General features: G+C 43.1%; 1 protein-coding gene across 2 annotated transcripts in view; it reads right to left on the bottom strand.

Annotated features, from left to right (window-relative positions):
- MBOAT2 (membrane bound glycerophospholipid O-acyltransferase 2) overlaps positions 1-21,502 on the bottom strand; it is a 74,885-nt gene extending 53,383 nt beyond the window's left edge. The window contains exon 1 of one of the 2 annotated variants that reach the window (XM_079969906.1): positions 21,136-21,502. In XM_079969906.1, the coding sequence (XP_079826032.1) occupies positions 21,136-21,207 (72 nt within the window). In that variant the 5' untranslated portion in view covers positions 21,208-21,502. Of the gene's footprint in view, positions 1-11,877; positions 12,017-21,135 lie in introns of those variants that run through there. The other variant, XM_079969907.1, reaches the window with a different exon arrangement.
- Between the last annotated feature and the right edge of the window lie 247 nt (positions 21,503-21,749).

The raw sequence follows: 21,749 nt of genomic DNA, 5'->3' as shown, positions 1-21,749 counted from the left end.
AAAATACAAGGAATATTGTTAGAAAGCAAATAAGGTCAGAAATATAGTGTTTAATGGCAATATTAAAATTAAGGAATGTGAAGATAGGATTCGAACTACGAATGATTGTCAGAGAAGTTGAGGGAGGTCCAATAAGCTAAAATATGTGATGTGTAAATTGATATGACTGGAGTTTTTCATGGAAAAAAATTTTAAGAAAAAAAAAAGAAAAAAAAGAAAAAATGAAAGCTATTTATAAACTGAGATAAAAATTGATGACTTTAAGACATTAGATACCCTTAAAACTCAAAGTACATGTGTCAGAGCTGCCTCCAGGTCCCAGCTCACAGAGGACCAACGCTAGGCTGTAGTTATGTACAAAAGTCTTTATTGAGATTCAGTTTCCATTTTAAAGCCGCAGCGTGCAGCTCTACGTCTCGACCTTAGATCGGCGAAGTCCCGTCTGAGTCTCCTCCCCTTCCACACCAGTTTAAGACCCTCGCCTTGCTCCACCTCTTCCTAAGTTCCTTTCTCCTCTGGGCCCTCCTGCCCGCTAGGGTCTCATCTTTCCTGGACTCCTCTGACGCTGACCCTGACGATTCTTGCCCCTCCTTCCGGCGGGCTTTAGGACCTGGTTCCCTATCCGGGCTACCTTCTGTGCCGCTCGCCTGTACCTTTGAACTTGGCGCGCGCGCCCAGCCTGCAACTTTCCTCTTGACCGTTAACTCGCTCTCCGATGGAGGCGTGGCCAACCCTGACTCATCTTCTCTCGCTGGTGGTGCATATGTGGGCTCTGACACCTGGAACTCCTCCCCCCCACTGCGCTCTGGTGGGGAAGCTGTTCCTGATTTCCAACTGCTGCTCTGGGAGTCCCCGCTGGCCCCTTGCTTCTGGGGTGTCCCCCTTGGCTCGCCCCTTGCCCTGCCCATCGGCGCCCCCTTCTGTGAATCTTCCGATTCGCTGGAGAGGCTCATGGAATCTCTCGAACTGCTGTCATATTCTCCTACGCTGCCCTCGGATTGCTCCCCCTCGCTCTCCATCTCTTCTCCTCCCTGCGCTCCCGCTGAGTCCCTGACAACATGTATTATTTTCAAAACCAGATAATGTGTAAGATGCACTGTCTAGGTCACAGGTATACAGAACCACAGGTCTGCTCCAGTCAGACCTTTTAAGTGCCATTGAATATGCAATGCCAGTTTCTTCAAGCTATTTCTGCCGCAAAAACATGCATCTATATACATACAAAAATACTGCAGCTGTTTTACCAAATGTAAAGCATATACAAATCAGACAAACGTACTCCCTGTTATTAGACTTCATGAGAAAACTGAACAAAGACTCTCTGCAGGCCACTTCTGACAGGTGAACAGGGCCACCCACCTGTTATCACATGCCATCAGGTGATTCAACTGACAAGTGTACTCTAAATGCGCTCCAGTTTATTCTTTTACAGCCCTGGCTTGAAGTTAAGCCACAGCTGCAAAGATTCCTGCTAAATGCAGGGCTTGCGTTCAGCACCAAAGGCAAGCCCTGCTTTTGGCAAGGATCAGCTTCTAGTGGTCCCTGCAGGGCTTGTATTTCATGCCCAATTTAAAATGCATCAAGTCAACCCCTGCATACATAGAACTTTAAAAACCAGAGGGGCAGATAGTTTCTAACAATGACCTTCATTATCCTGAGTAAGATATAAGTACTGTCCACTGCAAACTCTAAAACAAATAATTTAGAGCTCTGGAAATGTCCTTTTGCAGATTTGAGATACCTCACCATTCTGTAGAATGTTATTTTGGAATTCAGAGGAGGCAGCCATATGCCACAAAATTAATTTAACACCATTTAATATTGTGGTTTTTTAAAAAATTGATTTTGTGTCCGCATAGCGATTTGTCAAACCTCTTTGAGACTTATTTTTTATTCAAGGAAGGCTTTTTAAGCAAACCGCAAAGACAAGTTTGACCTACAGCTTTCATGAGTCCCAATGTTTCACAGAAGAACTGAAGTTTAAATGTTATCAAACATACAAATTGTGTTTAACAGCATAGAGATGCAGCAAGGATGTGCTGAGACAGGCCACCACATGTATGAGACTGAAGAACTCCATATTCAGAAGCCGGCAAACCGGTGCATTAAGTTATGTTTCAGGGCAGAAACTATAAGTTCCCAAATTTATCTTCACCTCAGACTGCTAGGGCGGGCATAGGGAAAGGGTATTCACTGGCCACGAAGGGAGTACTTAATCAGCTGCTTGTTCAACGATTTCTCCCACAAAGTTTCTCTCTGGCAGGCTCAAAAACTAGAACTCTGGCCAAGAATAAAAGCAGCCTGAGGGAAAAGACAACCCAAGAAGAAATTGGCATGCAAGTGGGAGGACTAACTTCTCTGCTACCAACAACCGCACACATGAATTAACAGAGAAGTTATACACTGTGCAAATTTGTATGCATCCAACTTCAGTTCCAAATACTAGAGGAAAGGAAGAGGAAAAACCAATACCTAGGAGTACAGAAAGAGGGAAGCAAGGAAGGAGCTAATACATGCTGAAGTGAAAGCATTCCACCGTGGATGTCAAAGCATTTCAACAATTGCCATTAACACATATAATGGTCAAAGGGAGAGGGAGAGAAAAGAAGAACCCCCTAGTATGAACAGGCCAAGACTGGTACCATTCAAACCTACACAGGGTGGCATTAATGCCATGCTTTGATGGACGGGCCAGTCAAAAGCCCATCCCTTAAGAGTATACAAAGTTAGCTGGAGTTTCCTCCTCCTTCCAGCTACTTGGTTAAAGTGTAAGTGGACCAATCCAGGCTGGAATTCTCAGGAGAGTCAAGGTTGACTGCAAGGTTCTACTTTGGCATAATGATATGGTAGCTGGATTTGCTAAGCCCTCTCCAGGTGCAATAGCTTACCAATCAAACAATATTTCTGGATTCTGCTACTCCAAACTGCTTAAAAGCAGGAACAATTGTGCCTATTCTTCAGAGTTATCAGAGACAGAGAGTCAAATTCCTGATTTTTCAAGCCCGGGAAGCCATATTAAAACCTTACCAGCAAAGCCTAAAAAGCTGTTTGATGCTGGCACTGTTTCAGCCCAAGTAACCTCCTATTCAACAAGCCTAGGAAATCCTTAAAGTAAACACCATTATTAAAATTAACAATCCAAAATCCTATGTTGCGAAATTCATTAATCTTTGGGTGGTGTACTGGACTACACTGCAATTAGCAATACAACCCCACCTATCATTTCACTGAGAAAATTTCTAAAGGAATGTGAAGAACTACTATTCATAAAAAAACTGTATTAAACTTGCATTCACAGTTTAAAATTTAAACAATGGCTGCTTTTAAGTATTATTGCAGTGCCAGACAAAAGGAATTATTCGTTCTCAACACATTACTATAAAGAAAGGGACCAATTGTCCTCAGGCTCTGAAGTTCATCTGAAAGTGCCCTATAACTATGAATCTCTTTTACAACTATGGGTCTCCTCCTCCCACCCCTGAGATTCTATAGAGCCTAGACATTTCCAGAAAACAGTGGGGCGGGAAAAGATTTTCTTAATTCATATCACCAATGAAGAATTAATATTAAACAAACAGAGGAAGAAGGAAAAAAAGAAATTGGGGGAGCTGCAAAAACGCACAACTGCATTAAAAATGCGATATATTGCAGCTGGAAGCAACATGGTTTATATTTTCCCCATTTCTCTTACTGAACTCTCAATGCCTCTCTCTCACCAGCTCTGTAAGTTACATATGCCACAAGTGTCAGCAATACCCGTCCCCCCTCAGGCCCACTGTGGCATACATTTCCCTATCAAAGAATATTTGAATCATGGATGGGTTAGTCATAACATGATGGTCCCACCTACACAGTGGGTGCATTCACACATCACAGTAAACCATGGATAATGACTCACTGTATACGCAAAGGTATCGCTTTACTCCTTCCTGCTAGCAAGGTAAAAGGTAAAGGTACCCCTGCCCGTACAGGCCAGTCTTGCCAGACTCTAGGGTTGTGCGCTCATCTCACTCTAGAGGCCAGGAGCCAGCGCTGTCCGCAGACACTTCCAGGTCACGTGGCCAGCGTGAGAAGCTGCATCTGGAGAGCCAGCGCAGCACACGGAATGCCGTTTACCTTCCCGCTGGTAAGCGGTCCCTATTTATCTACTTGCACCCGGGGGTGCTTTCGAACTGCTAGGTTGGCAGGTGCTGGGACCGAGCGACGGGAGCGCACCCCGCCGCGGGGATTCGAACCGCCGACCTTTCGATCGACAAGTCCTAGGCGCTGAGGCTTTTACCCACAGCGCCACCCGCGTTCCCTCCTGCTAGCAAACAGGACAGCAAACCATGATCTGTAGCTTAGCATTACATCCTCCCTAGAGACTGTGGTTCATTTCAGTCCAGACCAGTGCTTTTTTCCCAGGGGGTACTCAAGGTTACACAGTACTGACACCTCTCTTTTGTTGTTAAAAAGTCTGGCACTTACTGCAACAACTTCATTATGAGTAAAAGGTAAAGATAAAGGGACCCCTGACAGTTAAGTCCAGTCGCAAACGACTCCGGGGTTGCGGCACTCATCTTGCTTCACAGGCTGAGGGAGCCGGCGTTTGTCCGCTTCTGCAGACACTTTTTCCAGGTCATGTGGCCAGCATGACTAAGCATGGCAAAGCCAGAGCAGCGCACGGAAACGCCGTTTACCTTCCCGCTGGAGCGGTACCTATTTATCTGCTTGCACTGTGTGCTTTCGAACTGCTAGGTTGGCAGGAACTGGGAACGAACAATGGGAGCTCACCCAGGATTCGAACTGCCGACCTTTCGATCAGCAAGCCGAAGCGGCACTGTGGTTTAAACCACAGTGCCACCCGCGTTCATTATGAGTATCAGCACCTATTTTTCTCGGGGGGGGGGGGAGTACTGCTCCAGACTATGATCTGAAGCCATGATTCATTCTTGGTTTATCAATTATCATTTAATTGAGTAAAACTATTCCCAGTTTGGATGTGATGCTAAGCCAAGGATCATGGTTTGTTGCTTTGACTCACTAGTAGGGAGGAGCAAAGCAGGAACAATCTTATCATCCAAGGTAAGCCAGTAACCGTGTGTGAATGTTGCTAGTGAGCTATTAATGATATGGTCTGGGTGAAAGACGCTTTTAGAGGATGCCATATTCTCAACAACTACACCACCTTAAAAAAAACAACCTCAAAAAGAAATACTGGTTATCACAAATCCAGTATCTCTGTTTCTTCTTGCCACATTATTCAGCCAAGACTCAGAGTACCTTTAAACAATGTGAAACCAGAGTTAATACTAAAGTCTAACAAAAATATTAAAGGCTGCATGCATCAAAATAATATCACAGTAAGAACTAGGTCTGGGCACGAAGAAGGCTTCCCTGGGAAGAGCATTCAATAACTGGGGCACCAGACATGGAAAATACCGTAATCGAGTGCTCGAGAGAGGGGAATATAATGTGAAAAATTTGAGAGAGAGAGTGTGTGTGTGTGTGTGTGTGTGTGTGTATACGGTATATGTGAGAGAAAATACCCTAATCCCAGCCATCAGATGCCTCACCTTTTACAGCAGAGAGGCCTGAAAAAGGATGTCACAGGGAACAGGTTCATCACGAGATGAGACAACCATTCAGGTACCCAAGTCTCAAAACTGTTTACACTACACACCCAACAGATGCAATCCAGGCAAAAGGTAAGTACTGGTTTCAGCAGAGCAAAGTTAACTGCATTCCCTCGTTGAAATCAACAGGACATAAAGATATTTGGACAGAGGTAACCATTTGTAGTTGGATTTATTACTAGAGACTTTCAGTTTCTGTGGAGTTTCGCTTCCCTTTAAAATGTATGGGTAACAAGATAGGACAGTAACTGGTTTGACAAGAAGGAGGGTTAGTCAGACCATAATTTCACAACCTTGTCCTAACAAAACTCTCATCGAGTTAAGGTGGAGGGAGTTTAAAGAAAAAGCAGAGACTTGTCCATCTACACATGGACTGATGAAAGGTTTTCCAACTCTGTTTTAAAGCACAGGCATTAACTTCTGCTATGTGGGCAAAACTTCTTCTGCCTCTTGACTCACTGCTCACCAATATGTCCATGAAGGCTCAGTTTAAGGTTTCAGCAGAGAAACTGCCAGGGACACACAGGCTAGGCTGCCCCTCGTGCTTCCTGCAATTTTTGCTGCCCACCCAGGAAAGACTACATTGGTGCCCCGCAAGACGAATGCCTCGCAAGACGGAAAACTCGCTAGACGAAAGAGTTTTCCGTTTTGGAGGTGCTTCGCAAAACGAATTTCCTATGGGCTTGCTTCGCAAGACGAAAATGTCTTGTGAGTTCCTGCGGGTTTTTTCCCCCCTTTCCCCCCCTTTTTCTAAGCCGCTAAGCCGCTTATCTGCTTATCCGATAAGCCGCTAAAAGCCGCTAATCCGCTAAGCCGACAATGGGATTGCTTCGCAAGACGAAAAAACCACTAGACGAAGAGACTCGCGGAACGGATTCTTTTCGTCTTGCGAGGCACCACTGTACACAGTTGTGGCCAAGTATGAAAATGGTAAACAACTTGGTTCCCTGCACCATATCTTTGCCCAGGGCCACAAGCCCACCTAGCCGCTAACTGATGCTTTAAGGTTTTACTAACATTTTGCTTGATTTCATTATACCTTCCTTTATTTTATTTTCACAAGGACATTGTGAAGCAGGTTAGATCGAGAGACAGCAGCTGACACAGTAACCCAGTAGAGCTTCATGGCTGAGTGGAGATTTGAACTTGGGACTACTTGATCCTGTTGAGACACTCAGATAAACACTATGCGACGACGCTGGCTCCCACTGACAAAATGCCAGTGAAAGAAGATGGGGAGGGTCATATTGGCCTCAATACCATCAACTACTATTACACAGTCGCGTAGGAAATCTCCGCTTCCTAGACCTATCAGCACAAAAGAGCAGACTGGAAAAGAAGGCAAGGAACTACCCCTTCAACTTCAATGTGTAGAAACTTGCTACACATGTACAAGTTGCATACAAATGTAGACATGCCATGGACCAATTCAACAATATTTGGAATTCATTTTTATAAATACCGTATTAGGTTAAGATCTGGTTAACATTTGTAACCTTTTAAAATGACATTTTTATATTTATTTTTGGTAATGTATACTTTCTCTTGCTGTTCTGTTTTGTTTTGCACATGGGTACTATTCTTTCCTTCTACTTTTTTGTGTCTGGTCTTACTCTGTGCACTTGTATCTTTTTTATTTTTCAATAAAGATTATAAAATGTAACCTTATTTATGTATGCCACTACTGCAGCCCGTGTTTCGATAGCCCCAAAATGGAAAAACGAGTGAGGTCCCAACTAAAGAAGGATGGCAACTTAAACTGATGGAATATGTGCAGCTTGCAGATCTAACTTATAGAATAAGAGAACAAGAAGAACATACCTTTAAAGAAGATTGGAAAATGTTTATTGAAAATATGGGGGGAAATTGTGTACACTTGAAAACATTGGCAGCATTAAGATAAATTCAACAGGGTAAATAAGTTTGGATGGAAGTAATCATGGAATACTGAATGGTTTAGTTTATATAAAATATGCAGGGATTTATGTTATGCAAAATGAACCATGGAAAGAGAAGAAGGGAAGTCATTGATATTTTAAGGCTGTTTAAATAAGTATTCTAAATTGTAAAACAGAAAATTTAATTTAAAATTATATACTGTATAGAGAAAGCATTATTTTAAAAAACTCCCATAGGGCACTGGTGGTTAACCTGTGGAACCTTCAGATGTTGTTGAACTACAACTCTCTTCATCCCAGACCACTGGCCATGTTGTCTGGAGCTGATGGGAGTTGGAGTCCAACAACATCTAGCAAGCCACAGATTAGCCACCCCTGCCCTAGAGCATGCCTACACTATCAATTTGATATTATGCAAGAACTACCAAACAAAATGCAGGTATAATCAAATTATTTCCATCATGTGTGTAACAGCAAGAATACTGGTGCAGCAAACAGTGAATTTGACTTCAGACACTTCACAAGTAAAGATGTAGCTCTACAGAGTTTTGCACATTACATACAAAAGAAATCCTGACCAAATAAAGGTGGGAAAAGCTGTTTCAATGGAGAATGTTAATACACTTGTATAAAAAGATTCCAAAACTGTTATTTTTAAGGGTTTCATCTATACATAGTAGGGATACTATTTTGGCTTGCTTCTAGGACTTCCTTAGAAGAAAAGCAAAAGCAAACTTCAGATCTCGTCCAATGCACACACCAAGTGCTTTCCCTACCATATGCCAAACTGCAGCAAAGGAGGACATATTAATTCAGAACTTGACCCAATTCTGTTACTGCCCTACCTAGGTGGATGAATGCTTTGTGCTGTACAAAGAGCACAAATTGAGCCAACACTTAGTGAGAGAGGATTTATTTCCTAGTATATCTAGTGCATGAATGGACCACTGGTAATACCAGGTTCCATTACTGAGCCTCCAGATTTTGATGTTGTATCTCTGTCCAGTTTAACTGTTTGTGCAGCAATGGGGTGCATTTACCAGGGATTGGGAACTTCCCAGTCCACAGGCCAAATACAGTCCACCAGGTCTCTCAGTCTTGGCCCCAACACTTTCCAGAGACCCCCTCTCTCTAGATTACGCTGTTCCACCCCATCAACCCACTGCCCCCCATTTCACTTCCTCCACAACCATCCTTGCAAAACATTAAAATGGTGGAAGAAAACAGGGCTGTGGTGGAGACAGGCCCAATCTTTGGACTATGTGGGTTTCGACCACCACCCTGCAAAACACTAAGATCCTCAAATTGAAATGCAATTCTTGCGTAACGCAACTCTGGAGCTTTTACTACATGTCCAAGCATAACTCTCTTCTTGCAAAGTCAACAAGCAAGTGAGATGGAGTGCGACAGCCATGTCTATTGAAATTGCCCCAGTTTATGGGACGTGTAAAATTGCTCTGGCTATATTTGTTACAAGCCAGCAGAGCTTCACACAGTCCTAGAGAGTGAACGTGCTTTATGCCCCTTTCTAGGCTAAATGTTCATTTCCTGAATGCTTAATCAATGCCGGACTGAAAACCAACATATTCATCAACAAAGGAAGCTGTTCTGATATTCAATTCTCCAACATTTAAAAAAATAACACCCATGTTTCTCCCTATATTTCAAAATCTGCTGTAAGTTCAAAATTCATTATTTCCTTTGTCACATACTATGCACTAATACATCTTAAATAGGAATACACCTGCAGAAGTAAGGGGGGAATCCTAATTTCTAAAGGAAAGTTGTTTTAAAAATCACCCCAATAACTAGGTTCATAGATATTTTCCTCCCAAAACCAGAAACATGAGCAAGAAGCTGGTGCGTGGGAGAACATCTCATTTCAGCAACCTAGTAAAATGTGCCCACTTTAAGTAGCCTGGATAGCTCAGTTGGTTATACCATAGTGGTGATAACGCCAAGGTTGCAAGTTTGATGATCCTCAGGGTTCCGTCTAACTCTACAATTCTATGAAATAAATGATAATTACTTCAGTGGGGCTATCCACACGTTTAAAAAGGTAAAGGTAAAGGACCCCTGACAGTTAAGTCCAGTTGCAGACGACTCTGGGGTTGCGGCGCTCATCGCACTTAACAGGCCGAGGGAGCCGGCGTTTGTTCACAGTTTTTCTGGTTCATGTGGCCAGCATGACTAAGCCACTTCTGGTGCAACGGAACACCGAAACCAGAGCAGCGCACGGAAATGCCGTTTACCTTCCCGCAGGAGCGGAACCTATTTAGCTACTTGCACTTTTTTTGGCATGTTTTCGAACTGCTAGGTTGGCACGAGCTGGTAACGAGAAACGGGAGCTCACCCCGTCGCGGGGATTCGAACCGCCGACCTTCTGATCGGCAAGCCCAAGAGGCTCAGTGGTTTAGACCACAGCGCCAGTGGTTTAGACCACAGCGCCACAGGCTCAGTGGTTTAGACCACAGCGCCACCCGCATTTGTTAAAAAGTAATGTAGAACATCAGGCAACAAATATATGGCCCTTTAAATTGATCATTATTTCTCATATTTGTTAATAGACAGCATTTGTATCATTTGGCTCAGGCACTGCATTTAGAAACCAGTTGCTGGAACTGCTTGTATACAACCAGTACATTAAACCACATTTTCTGCTTTTCACAAGCATAACAGTGTGGTTATCTGTCTCTGCATCCCTTGGTTTGATCTATTCTTCAACCTTTACAGAATTTCTTCTCATAATACATATTTCTTACTCAAAAACACAATGCTTTTTCTGTTGTCAAATCAGAGTACAGAGCGCATATGTCAATTTTGAATAGGTGCATGTTTGTAGATTATTTTTCTTCTGAAGAATTACAAGAGGAAACTAGTTAAGGATAAGGTTCCCGCTACTTCATATTTTGAAGGAAAAATATGTGAATTATACACACACTGATTCTTCACACATATCACACTGAAATAAATTAACAATTTGACCTCAAGCATCAGAACATGAGTAATCTCAAGAAGCACTCCATTTTTATATCTAAAACCCTAGTGACAGCTCAGAATTAACAGTAAACCAAGGTGTGGTGTTACAAGCAAGAAAATACTGGAGTTTCGATTTCCTGTGCTCCCTGTTCCCCTTTCTGAGATGCCATTTCTCCACTTATTTCCCGGTTCTCGGCAATCCAAAATTAGCCATTTTGCCCAAACTGCCCCAAGACTAGTTTGCCCACAAAGAAGAGAGTGCATCAAACTTGTGTCTTTGTGGGAGTGCTTTTAATCCCGCAGAAATGTCTGCTAATGGAAAGGAAAAAGGGAGTTCACGTTTGCCAATTTCCTCCTCTCCCACTGCAGCCAAAAAATTATACAGAACATGTTAACCATATATGAAAGTGAAAAATGAGTCTGTAGGTTGACATTTTCATCAAATTACCCTAACTGTGCCAAGAATTGCCTATCCTGGCTAAGAGCCGTGCTGAATATCAATTTAAAGCCATAGCCATATGTGCGCATCCTGCACCTTATACTGGTACATTAAAGTAGCCTGATGGCAGATAAAAGCAAACACCTTTTTATGGGGCTATTTACTTTGGAATGCTTTATTGCACTTTACCTGCCACTGGCATTTACAGTTTTTTGAAATTTCTCATTTTCAGAAGTCCTGGTCTACCATGTCTTCTTTATTTAGCAAGTCTATGCCTTCTTCACCACACTACAACTCCCATCATCCATGACTACTTGTCATGCTGATGGAAGTTGGGAATCCAACAACATCTGAAGCATTACAGATACTCAATTCCTGGTCTTAATGATTATGTTCTACACACAAGTAATACATGAATGAGGTTTTTAAAAAAGGGAAACAGAGTACACATCTCTAACATTTCGAATGCCTACTCTGCCAAAAGCAGAGTATAAGTTCGACATGATAGACCAAACGCTCTGTTAAGTTTCTCAACGTGCTGTTATTAGGAGACACAATCCCAAAGACACGCAGACCTCCTTACAAATATTTCTGGCGCTATATCCCTGCTGAAGAAGACATTTACAGCTCTTGACCTTTACACAATCTTTTGTGTAATGGCCCAGTGAGGCAGGAAACTATAGATAGACATATCCTGGCTTATCGCAGTGCACAGCCAAGAGAGGAGCTGCACATATAAGCAAAAGGCTCGTGAACATTTTGGCTTCTTAAACTGATATATGAATGTCTGGATGTGGCAACTGACTTCCTCCCCAAGCCTAGGTTGGCTGTTATCTTGAAATGTCCCGATGTGACAAATAAAGAGGTGTCAGTCTGGGGAAAAACCAGTGATCACACTACTTAGGCTATGGAAGTTCATTCCACTTTTGTCTCTTGTCAAACAGACCTTGCTAGGATTTGATGGGTCTGCATGGCCAGGCACTTGCCAAGGTCCCATGCCCCAGGAAGGTGTCCCACTGACAAGAGCTCCCTTCTCTTCCCCCTTGCAATCTGCTTGTCTCTTGCTCTGGCTCAGAGGCCATGAACAAACAAACAGGAGGAGGAGCTGTCACTCACTACCTACTTGCTCACTGGCTCTGCTTGACAAGCAAGCAGGTAATAATAGCCAGTGTTAGAAACCCAGATATATAAACTAGGTGCCAAATACCTCCTTAAACCAAGGTGACAGTCACCAAAACTGAACGTCTACTTGACATTTTGGGGTAAGGCAGCTCTAAAGAGTCTTATTTTTTTCAAATGATAGACTGACTGTGAGTGATTCAAAGACATCTGGCTAGTTCAGATGACTACCTTGAGTTGGGTTACGGACTCTGAGAACTTAAAGAAGAAAAGTCACTTGATCCAGGGACAGTTCGCATATATACGGGCCTGTTCCGACCTCTTTTTCTTAAAGGTGACACGAACCATTCACACAATGTTAATGATATTCTTCACAACTGTGAGCAGGGAGTGGGGTGGGGTAAGTGAAGACAAGCTACAACAAGTAACTATAACGTTGATCACTGCTCCTGGCTCAGGCTGCACAGAAAAAGCATTTGGGTTCCTGAAATTCATTCTGATTGTGCAGATAAAAATATATCTGATAGAATTCTACAGGGATGTTGTATTACTGTGTGAAAACTGTCAAGATTCAATGATCTTCAATCATGCACCTCCAGATGGTAGAGATGTCAGGCACCATCCTGGTACCCAGGCATCTTCACTTGGCTGGTTGATAGCCCAATGCAAAATGTGCCTGGCTAATTTTGAAGACTCGTGATAGTAATGAGGTGGCAGAAGAGGAGCCGCCACTCCAGCAAAGGCAGTGAGGGTACAGTCTCATTGAGGTACGGGAGGCTATTGGGAAGAGCCAGTGTGGTGTAGTGCTTAAGAGCAATGGACTCATAATCTGGTGAACCGGGTTCGCTTCCCTGCTCCTCCACATGCAGCTGCTGGGTGACCTTGGGCTTGTCACACTTCTGTGAAGTCTCTTAGCCTCACTCACCTCACAGAGAGTTTGTTGTGGGGGCGGAAGGGAAAGGAGATTATGAGCCGCTTTGAGACTCCTTAGGGTAGTGATAAAGCGGGATATCAAATCCAAAATCCAAACTCTTGCCCAAGAGCCCTCCTAAACTGAAGCCAACACTAAACTTCCTGGCGTTTGGTCTGGTTCAAAAAAGCTGTATGGTGAAAGTCAAGTGAGCGACAAAAATGTGTGCATACCTGGCCCAGGTAAGCCTTTTTTCAAACTCTGATTGTCGATCTCCAGCCAAAGCCCACACAAGGCAAATTTTCCACCCCGTTCCTTGCTTTCCCCACTACTAATTACATTTCTTTGGCACGATATAAATTAAAGCATTAGTAGCATTTGAATTGCTGCCTTCCAAAGTAGTGAGAGGCACCAAAGTCTGGTCCTATAGTTAAGGCATACGGATCAGTAGTTACGCTGCTGCTACAGACTCCAACAAAGTGCCAATTTTAGAAGGGTAAGAGGGCTGGAATTTCTCAAATTTGTATCCTAACACTTTCTCTCACAAGAGTATAGTTGAAGAAATCGCTTTAAATAAATCTTAGGATCACGTTAAACTAGAATATATCCCAAAAGGATTTCTGGAGAATCAGATATGTTGATTCAGTGAGCCTGGGACCCTAAGATTAACCAGTGATTGCGCTGCTGCACACACACACACACACACACACACACACAGTGGCTGTAGTTTACACATGCTTTAATATGACATGCACTAGCAGGATCAAGCAACAGCGAGCCTTGGGCTTGAAGACTCCTCACCTCCACTTCTTACGTGCCTGGTTAAGTGCAGCTTGCCATGCTGGCCACACCCAGAACCAGGGTTAGCAATAGTTAGCTTAAACAAGCCAGCTTCAGAAACCATGATTTGAAGCTAGCTTGTTTTAAACTAACCATAGTTAACACTAACCAGAGTTTGTCCTGCCAGGCAACATGACAAGCCATGAGTAATCAAACACACAGGTGAAAGAGGAGAAAAAGAGAGGTGGGGAACATGCAAGATTGTAGTTTTCTGTGGCTCATTTCCCCTTGGGCACGCTACACTAAACCATGGTTTGACATGACATTGTCAGGGCAAATAACATGTATACAAGTGAAATCACCAGACCTGAAACCACTTTCTTGAACTAAATTTTCTGACTCTTCTTCTGGTTTAGACGCTGTATGACAAGTTGCCGTTTGGGCATAGACAAAAAGTCATGGAATTTTCATGTGCACTTGGTCAGTAGACAAAATCTGTTTCAAGGCAATCTGTAAAATTACCCAATTTGCAGTCCAGAATTTGCCATCTACATTTATAAACTAGCTGCTGCTTTGCATCAAGCCATTTCATTATAACAGTAAAGGCTCAAGCCTTCGGCTATACAGAAAATTCATTCCATACACAAAATATCCCACCAGTAATCATGTTGCACTTGATTTCCCCCCATTCCCAGCCGCTGAAACTCCTGACTTAGAACCTCTCTCTTGTCTCCACAATTCAGAGCAATTTGCTGATGGGAAGAAGATTTAGATCATTCTCTACTTTGCCCTGGTCTCTTGAATCGACCATGGCAGCTTTCCCTCTCCAATAGCCAAGAGGCTGTACAGCACCTCTTTTCTATCACAGCTGCCCATTTCTATGGCAACAGAAAAGCAGCAGTGTTAAAACAGATTCTTGTCTTCCACAGTCACCAGGGTCAGACTAAACAAGGGCAAAACAAGGGGCCCAAAGGCCCTCGGTGCAAGCAGAAAAGATCTAATGACAAGTCAAAATGAATAGTGGCAGATAATGAATTCTGGCAGAGATAACTCTGAAGACTAGATGGGAAGGATCTCAATTGTCAACTCACAAGATAAGCCATTCAACAACAGTAAGGTAACAAAGAAATAATGCCTAGCTTTACTTTTTTCCTCCTCCGTTCCCAATCTCTTTTCCTTTTGTGTCAGTTATTTCAGGCTGTAAATCTGAAACGTTCTTATTGCAATTCTTATGCCGTGCTGACAGTTCTTTTCCCCCCCTTTTTTTCCCCTGAAGAGCAAGGAACAAATTCATGTGCAACATCAGCTCTCGAACATGATCCCTTTTTTCACAATGTGCTATACAAATAAAGAGATAGGAATTCAGAAAACCCAACTCTACATAAATTAAAATAAAGCAGCTTTATGCCAGTTTCCCAACAATACAACTAACCAGCAGCAAAGGTGTTGGAAATTAAAAAATAATATAATTTTTTTATAATTCCAAGTCTACAACGTGATTTATCATATTTATTCTGTTGATCCTCACTTATCTAGATGCAGAAGAGTACTATCTTTCCCACTGTCCTGAGGTAGAGATATTTCCCAAGTCCATGATGCCATAGGAATGTGAACATGGGACTCTGCCCAACACAGTGCATAATATGATATCAAACTTGTTATAAAGCACCAAAAGTGTACCATCAAACCGACCCCTTCTCCCAATATTCTTCCTGATTCCTTCCCATCATAGTATTCTAAACACTGAAGCCTGTAGCAAAAAACATTGTTGGGGAATTAACAGCGGATGTTTTGCACTAAGAGCCTAGATAAATACTTTAAAATTTAATTAATAATATTGAAAAAGTAATAATATTGGGAAAAATAATAATATTGAAAAATAAGTGCATTTTAATGCTAAAAAGCAGAAGCAGGTTTACCTCTTCCTGAGAAATTGAACCTGCACTTTTTCTTCCTTATAGCTTCACAACCAAGAGAGTTCATGATTTACTTTTTAATGAAAAGTTAAAAATTCAAGGAAGGGAACAGGCCCCTACAATCTTGCCCACATCTACATCCCTGGTCATACTATACAACACACATGCATAGCTCCAAAATATGGTTTGAATAAGAAATGAGTCACAACCTTGTGCCTTCTCACAATCTCAGAAACCAGAAGAAAAAAATCCACTTCAAACCATGTTTTTCGAAACCATTTTGAAGTTGAGGCTCTAAACGTGATTGGCCAATTTGTATGTCATAGCAAACTACAATTAGCCCTAAATTGCAAACTACAATCTGCAAGCAGGAGAGAAGGAAAAAAGTGTTTCTCCTCTGAACTGAGCCAGGTATTCTTTTTCAACACATGGAGAGGAAAAGTTACTTCACTTTATATCACAGACGCCAAAGCTTATCTTTTTGATTAGCACATAACATAAGGAGCCAATTTCTCATTGCTCTTTGCCACACCCAACCCTTGTTCATGATTACCTGACTACACTCTGTGCATTAGTGTGGTTCGTTCCACGTATACATACAAATACACACTCGATTGCCATACAATTGCAGAACTATAACAAACAAAAAATGCAAAACACATCCTTCTTGCCTCTTTGAATACTGCAATTGTGCCTACGCATAAATCAACCTGTAGAAAAACCTGTCTTACTTTGTAACTCACAACTGGCTTGAATACCAAAAAATCAGTAACACTTGGGAAGAGGCCATTATCTTCTGTTGCAACAAAATAGTGTGCTCCTTCAGTCCCTACTATGCTGGTGCACGTGCTGCTGTAGCCAAGGAACAAGAGGGAGGAAGGGAGGAAAACACGAAAAATCCAACCTATAACTGAAGCAAGGGCTGGCATGCAATGTACATAAGAGATGAACAAACTGAAATCATGACAACCTGGTGTCAGGAATGTGAAATATGGGTTATGCTTGCTCATCGACCTACAAGGCAGAAAGGTTTTATGGCAAGGCTTGTCCTACAGGGGAGCAAGAGATACTAGTAAAGGGCCCTAAACAAACTGAAACAATGAAGGGAAAAGAAATGGACCCAGATGGAGCATGCAAACTGGAAGGCATGAAGGACAGGGGAAGACTGACTAGTCCCCAAAGCCAGTGTGGTGTAGTGGTTAAGAGCGGTAGGCTCGTAATCTGGGGAACCGGGTTCGCGTCTCCACTCCTCCACATGCAGCTGCTGGGTGACCTTGGGCCAGTCACACTTCTTTGAAGTCTCTCAGCCTCACTCACCTCACAGAGTGTTTGTTGTGGGGGAGGAAGGGAAAGGAGAATGTTAGCCGCTTTGAGACTCCTTAAAGGGAGTGAAAGGCGGGATATCAAATCCAAACTCTTCTTCTTCAGGATACAATATGAAATGATGACATCTTACTATTTCATACGGAACACCAAACTGTCCTAAGCCCATGTCTGCTTTTATTCTTGCACTGACAAATTTGCAGTGCACAGTATTCAGCCCAAGATCTGTTAGGTTTTCTCTTCTGAAGATGTTCTTATAATAGTACCATGAAAAGTAAGCTTGTTTCCTATGAACAGTCTTCAGTCCAAACCTGCCTTCCCCACCCTGGTGTCTCCAGATGTTTTTGGACATGTTCTGGCCTTCATGATTGTGCTAACTGGGGATGGTGGAAGCTGCACATATTAATTTTTATCGCATTTGTATCCCACCTTTCCGCCAAGGCATTCAAAGTCGTACGTATGGCCGTTTTTCTCTCCCATCATCTTACCCTAACAACAACCCTGTGAGGTAGGTTAGGCTGAGAGACTGTGTCTGGTCTAAAGTCACCCAGAAGGATTCGTGGCTGAGTGCTGAACCCAGTTTTCCTTAGCCCTAGTCGAACATCCTGAGGACAAAGGCTGCTTCACACTAAACTTTGATCATCATCAGAAGAGCACAATTATGATTCACCAACCAGGCGGTAGGGGAATGACTTTTTTTTTCTTATAGGCACCCACTTGTCAACTGAAAGGGCTTGAACAACTCCTTTATGAGGAAAGGTTACAACATCTGGAGCTTCTTAGTATAGAAAAAAGGAGAGTATGGGGATATGATAGAAATGTACAAAATTATGCACAGTGTGAAGAAAAGGGGTTCCCCCCCCCCACAACCTAAGGCCAATTAGAAAAACCCAATACTACAACCCAAGGCCATTCAATGAAGCTGAATGTTATAAGATGAAGATGAATGCTCTAAGATTCATGACAGACAAGGAAATCCTTCACACAATATACCAGGTTTCCTCAAACTCGGCCCTCCAGATGTTTTTGGCCTACAACTCCCATGATCCCTAGCTACCAGGACCAGTGGTCAGGGATGATGGGAAATGCAGTCTCAAAACATCTGGAGGGCCAAGTTTGAGGAAGCCTGCTATATACTATGGAACTCACTTTTACAAAGTATAGCGATGTCCACCAATGGGGTGGCATTAAAAGAGGATTAGATAAATTCATAGAGAATAAGGCGATCAATGGCAACCAGCTATGATAACTATGTTCTGCCTCCACTGTCTGAGGCTGTATGTCTCTAAATACCAGAATCCCAAGTGAAAACAGTACTGTTGTGTTCACGTCCTGCTAGCAAGTTGGCCACTATGAGAACAGGATACAGTGGTACCTTGGTTTACGAACTTAATCCATTCCGGAAGTCCATTCTTAAACCAAAGCATTCTTAAACCAAGGCGTTGTTTTTCCCTCATAGCAGTGGGGGACTCAATTTACAAATGGAACACACTGAATAAATAGGAAGCGGAACATGTTCTGCTTCCAAGGCAAAGCTCACAAACCAAAACACCTACTTCTGGGTTTGCAGCTTTCTTAATCCAAGTTGTTCATAAACTAAGCTGTTCTTAAACCAAGGTACCACTGTACTGGATTAGTCTGACCTTTTTTGAATGATTGAGCAGGGTTCTTCTTCATATTTATCAAAAGAATATTTAAACCTTTAAAAAGTTGTAATAGGCTTGCAAATACTCATCTCAGAATTTAGAGGTGGCACGCCCACTGCCTTGGGTACAGAACACTGTACCCACAAAATATGCTGCATAATCAAATAGGAGGTTTTTAAAATGTACCACACATTTTGTATAGAGGTGTATCTGTGTCGCAAATTACCAACTCAGTCTTCCCTGCTTCTGGGAATTTTTGAGACTGAACACTATCCACTTTTACACAGCAATTATGTTGGCCATAGGTGTTTGCTATAATGCAACTTAATAAATATGAACAGCCGACATGCCTCCAAGCACTCAGTGAACACATTTTAGAGAAATGCAGTGAACCAGAGACTTTCCATTCATACTCACACCTTGGTGCAGCAACTCTACTGTAGCACTAGTAAGCCCACGGTGAACATATTTCATAAAAGTGTGGAATGGTTGACATGACGTTATACTCAACTGCTAAAATACCAACAGTATTAGCAAAAACGTAGATGAAACCTAGCAGATGCGGCACAGCAAAAGTTGATCCCTGTCCTAATATAAGAATGAAGCACGTAATTAATTCACTCCAGGCAACGTTAAGCACATTTTGGTGCCACTGATTTCAGTAAAAAGTTCTCCTCCAATGAAATCAATGGGTCTTAAAGGCCTTAACTTTGACCAGATTGTAACCTTTGTCAGCAAAACCTACATTCGTCCATAAAACAGAATCATATTGCATCATGTACCTGGGAGCACATACTCTCAAACTATCAGGATTCAAATGTTAAGGCATACTCTCAAACTATCAGGATTCAAATGTTAAGGCATATGCATTCAGCCCCTGATTCAGCTTTGACAGTTTCTTTTAGTTTTGTTTATTGTCAGATACCCTAAACACAGAAATTTTCAGCTCTGCTCAGAAGATATTACAAAAAGTTTTTGGGTGTTTCCAAACTACTACTGCTCTTTTTCTACTTTTCAGAAAGTACTACCAATTATTTTGTAAATGTATCCTTTGTACGGGTAGAGCTTTCTTCACCACAGCACAAGAGTAATTTTCCATTTCTCTCTTACTAAAAACACATCTGTACAGTCTGCCTCAAGTCATTTTTTTAAACTGTGGGGTACATAAAGGGTGTTTTTTTAATGAGAAGATAAATTTTCACACCCATCGTTTACTCACTATGAGATTAGAAGTATCAGCGTGACCAAATACAAGTAAAGGTATTCACTGGACCGCCCACAGATTTAACTTGAGAACTGTAGTTCCACATCTCTCCCCTCCCCCTCCCTGGATATACAAGTAAATTGATTTGTGTGCCTCAGTTCCCCCAATGACATGCACTCTTCTTTAGTACAGGTAATGTGCAATGTTTACGAACTTTGCCATCACCTAGCATTTTCAGCTTTTCTGAAAGGGAAAATCAGTATACACATACTATCACATGTTTTGCTTCTGTGTAAATATTACAATGCATTGCCTTTATGCAGACTCACAAAATAAATACTCTGCATTCAACTACAGCACACAGCACCCATTAACTGCAAATCGTTAAAGCTTCCCAATGTCTGGCGCCCCACAAGCCCCTCTCTCAGCTTCTCCCAAGGCCAAACTGAAAAAGATGAAATTCTGCCCCCCAAGGAGGTCAAATGGGAATTTTGCCACAGGTTTTAATAGAGCCAGGACTTCCCCCACAGCCAACAAAATAGCTCAAGGCTTCTGGTTCCCAGTTTCCTATTTTAAAGTCTCTGGGTTGTACACAAAGTACATTTCTAACAACGCTGCTTTTGGGGAAATAACTGTGATTTAAATGCTTATCGATCACGGTTTGGAAAGTAGCAGTTTATGCACATCAATAAGCTTATCACTCTTCCCTATAGCACCTGTAACCAAAACGTTGTTTTCCCCAATGATTAAAAAAAAAATACAATACGACCTTGAGATAGTTAAAACACCCGCTTAATTATTATTATTATTATTATTATTATTATTATTATTCAGCAACAGAATTTTGCCAATGCAGCGGCTTAAAAGAGGCGGCTGTCTAAACGGTAGGCAAAAGCAACCACACATAACACACCCTAAGAACATGATGGCACATACAAAAGGGTGGATGTGTGCAGATGCATAATCACCCCAACACACACACACCCTCTCCAGATTCCTCCTTTTTTGCGCACAATACACAGCACTGCACAGGGAGGAAAAAAGAGATGCAAGATAGGCAGTAGATGCAGAAAAGCATGTAAAAATCTAATGACCGGGGGCGGGAATCTGCTACTTTCGGGTGGGCAATGTGGGGTGGGGTTGCAAAGGGGGAGGAATGCAAGCTCGGAAACACAGAAAAAGGGGGAAGGGATAAGATGGGGGGTGGGGAGGGAGGAACTACATCCTATTCTCATTCCCTCTAAAAGCAGGAGGGCGGCTGCTCTTTGCTGCTCCTGCAGCCGCCGCCGCCGCCGCCGATCCTCACCTGGTCTATGGGCAGCCGAACGGCGTTGCTGAGCGGCTGCAGCAGCGTGGAGCCGGTGGTACTGGTGGTCATGGCGAAGGAAGCTCGCTCTCCCCCCCCCCCGACCCCCGACCCACCCCCCGCCCCGCAACTCCGGGGCCGGCCCGGGAAGGATGGGGAAGCGGGGCGAGAGAGGAAAGCGGGAAGAAGAAGGACCAGCCGCCGCCGCCGCTTCTCCCCTCAGAACATCAGTCAACAGCGGCAGCGAGGAGGCGAAGGAAAAAAAAAAAAGCCCCAACCCTCAGCGGCGTCGTGACAACAAGGGAGGCGGGACGGGGGAGATGAGAAAACTCCGAAGTGACAGCGCCGCCGCCCAATCGCGGGGCACCCGAGGAGGCGGGAGCCAGGCGGGCCAGTAAGTGGCACGGGCGGCGCTCAATCCGGATGCGACCCTGCTCTTGAGTGAAGGCGCCGCGCAGGGAAGAGCGCCAATTGCTGCCCAGCAGAGGCAGGGCAAAGGAGGAGGCTTCTTTTTGCGGGTTGGGGGTGAGGGGAGAGAGGGAGGTCGAGGCTGGCTGGCTGGCTCGGCCGGGGAAGATGGTGCCTTTGCAAGCGGCCGCTTCTGGGGAAGAGAG

The sequence above is a fragment of the Podarcis cretensis genome (assembly GCF_951804945.1).
Source record: "Podarcis cretensis genome assembly, chromosome: 3".
Lineage (NCBI taxonomy): Eukaryota > Metazoa > Chordata > Lepidosauria > Squamata > Lacertidae > Podarcis > Podarcis cretensis.
This window is presented reverse-complemented; position numbering and strand designations above follow the sequence as displayed.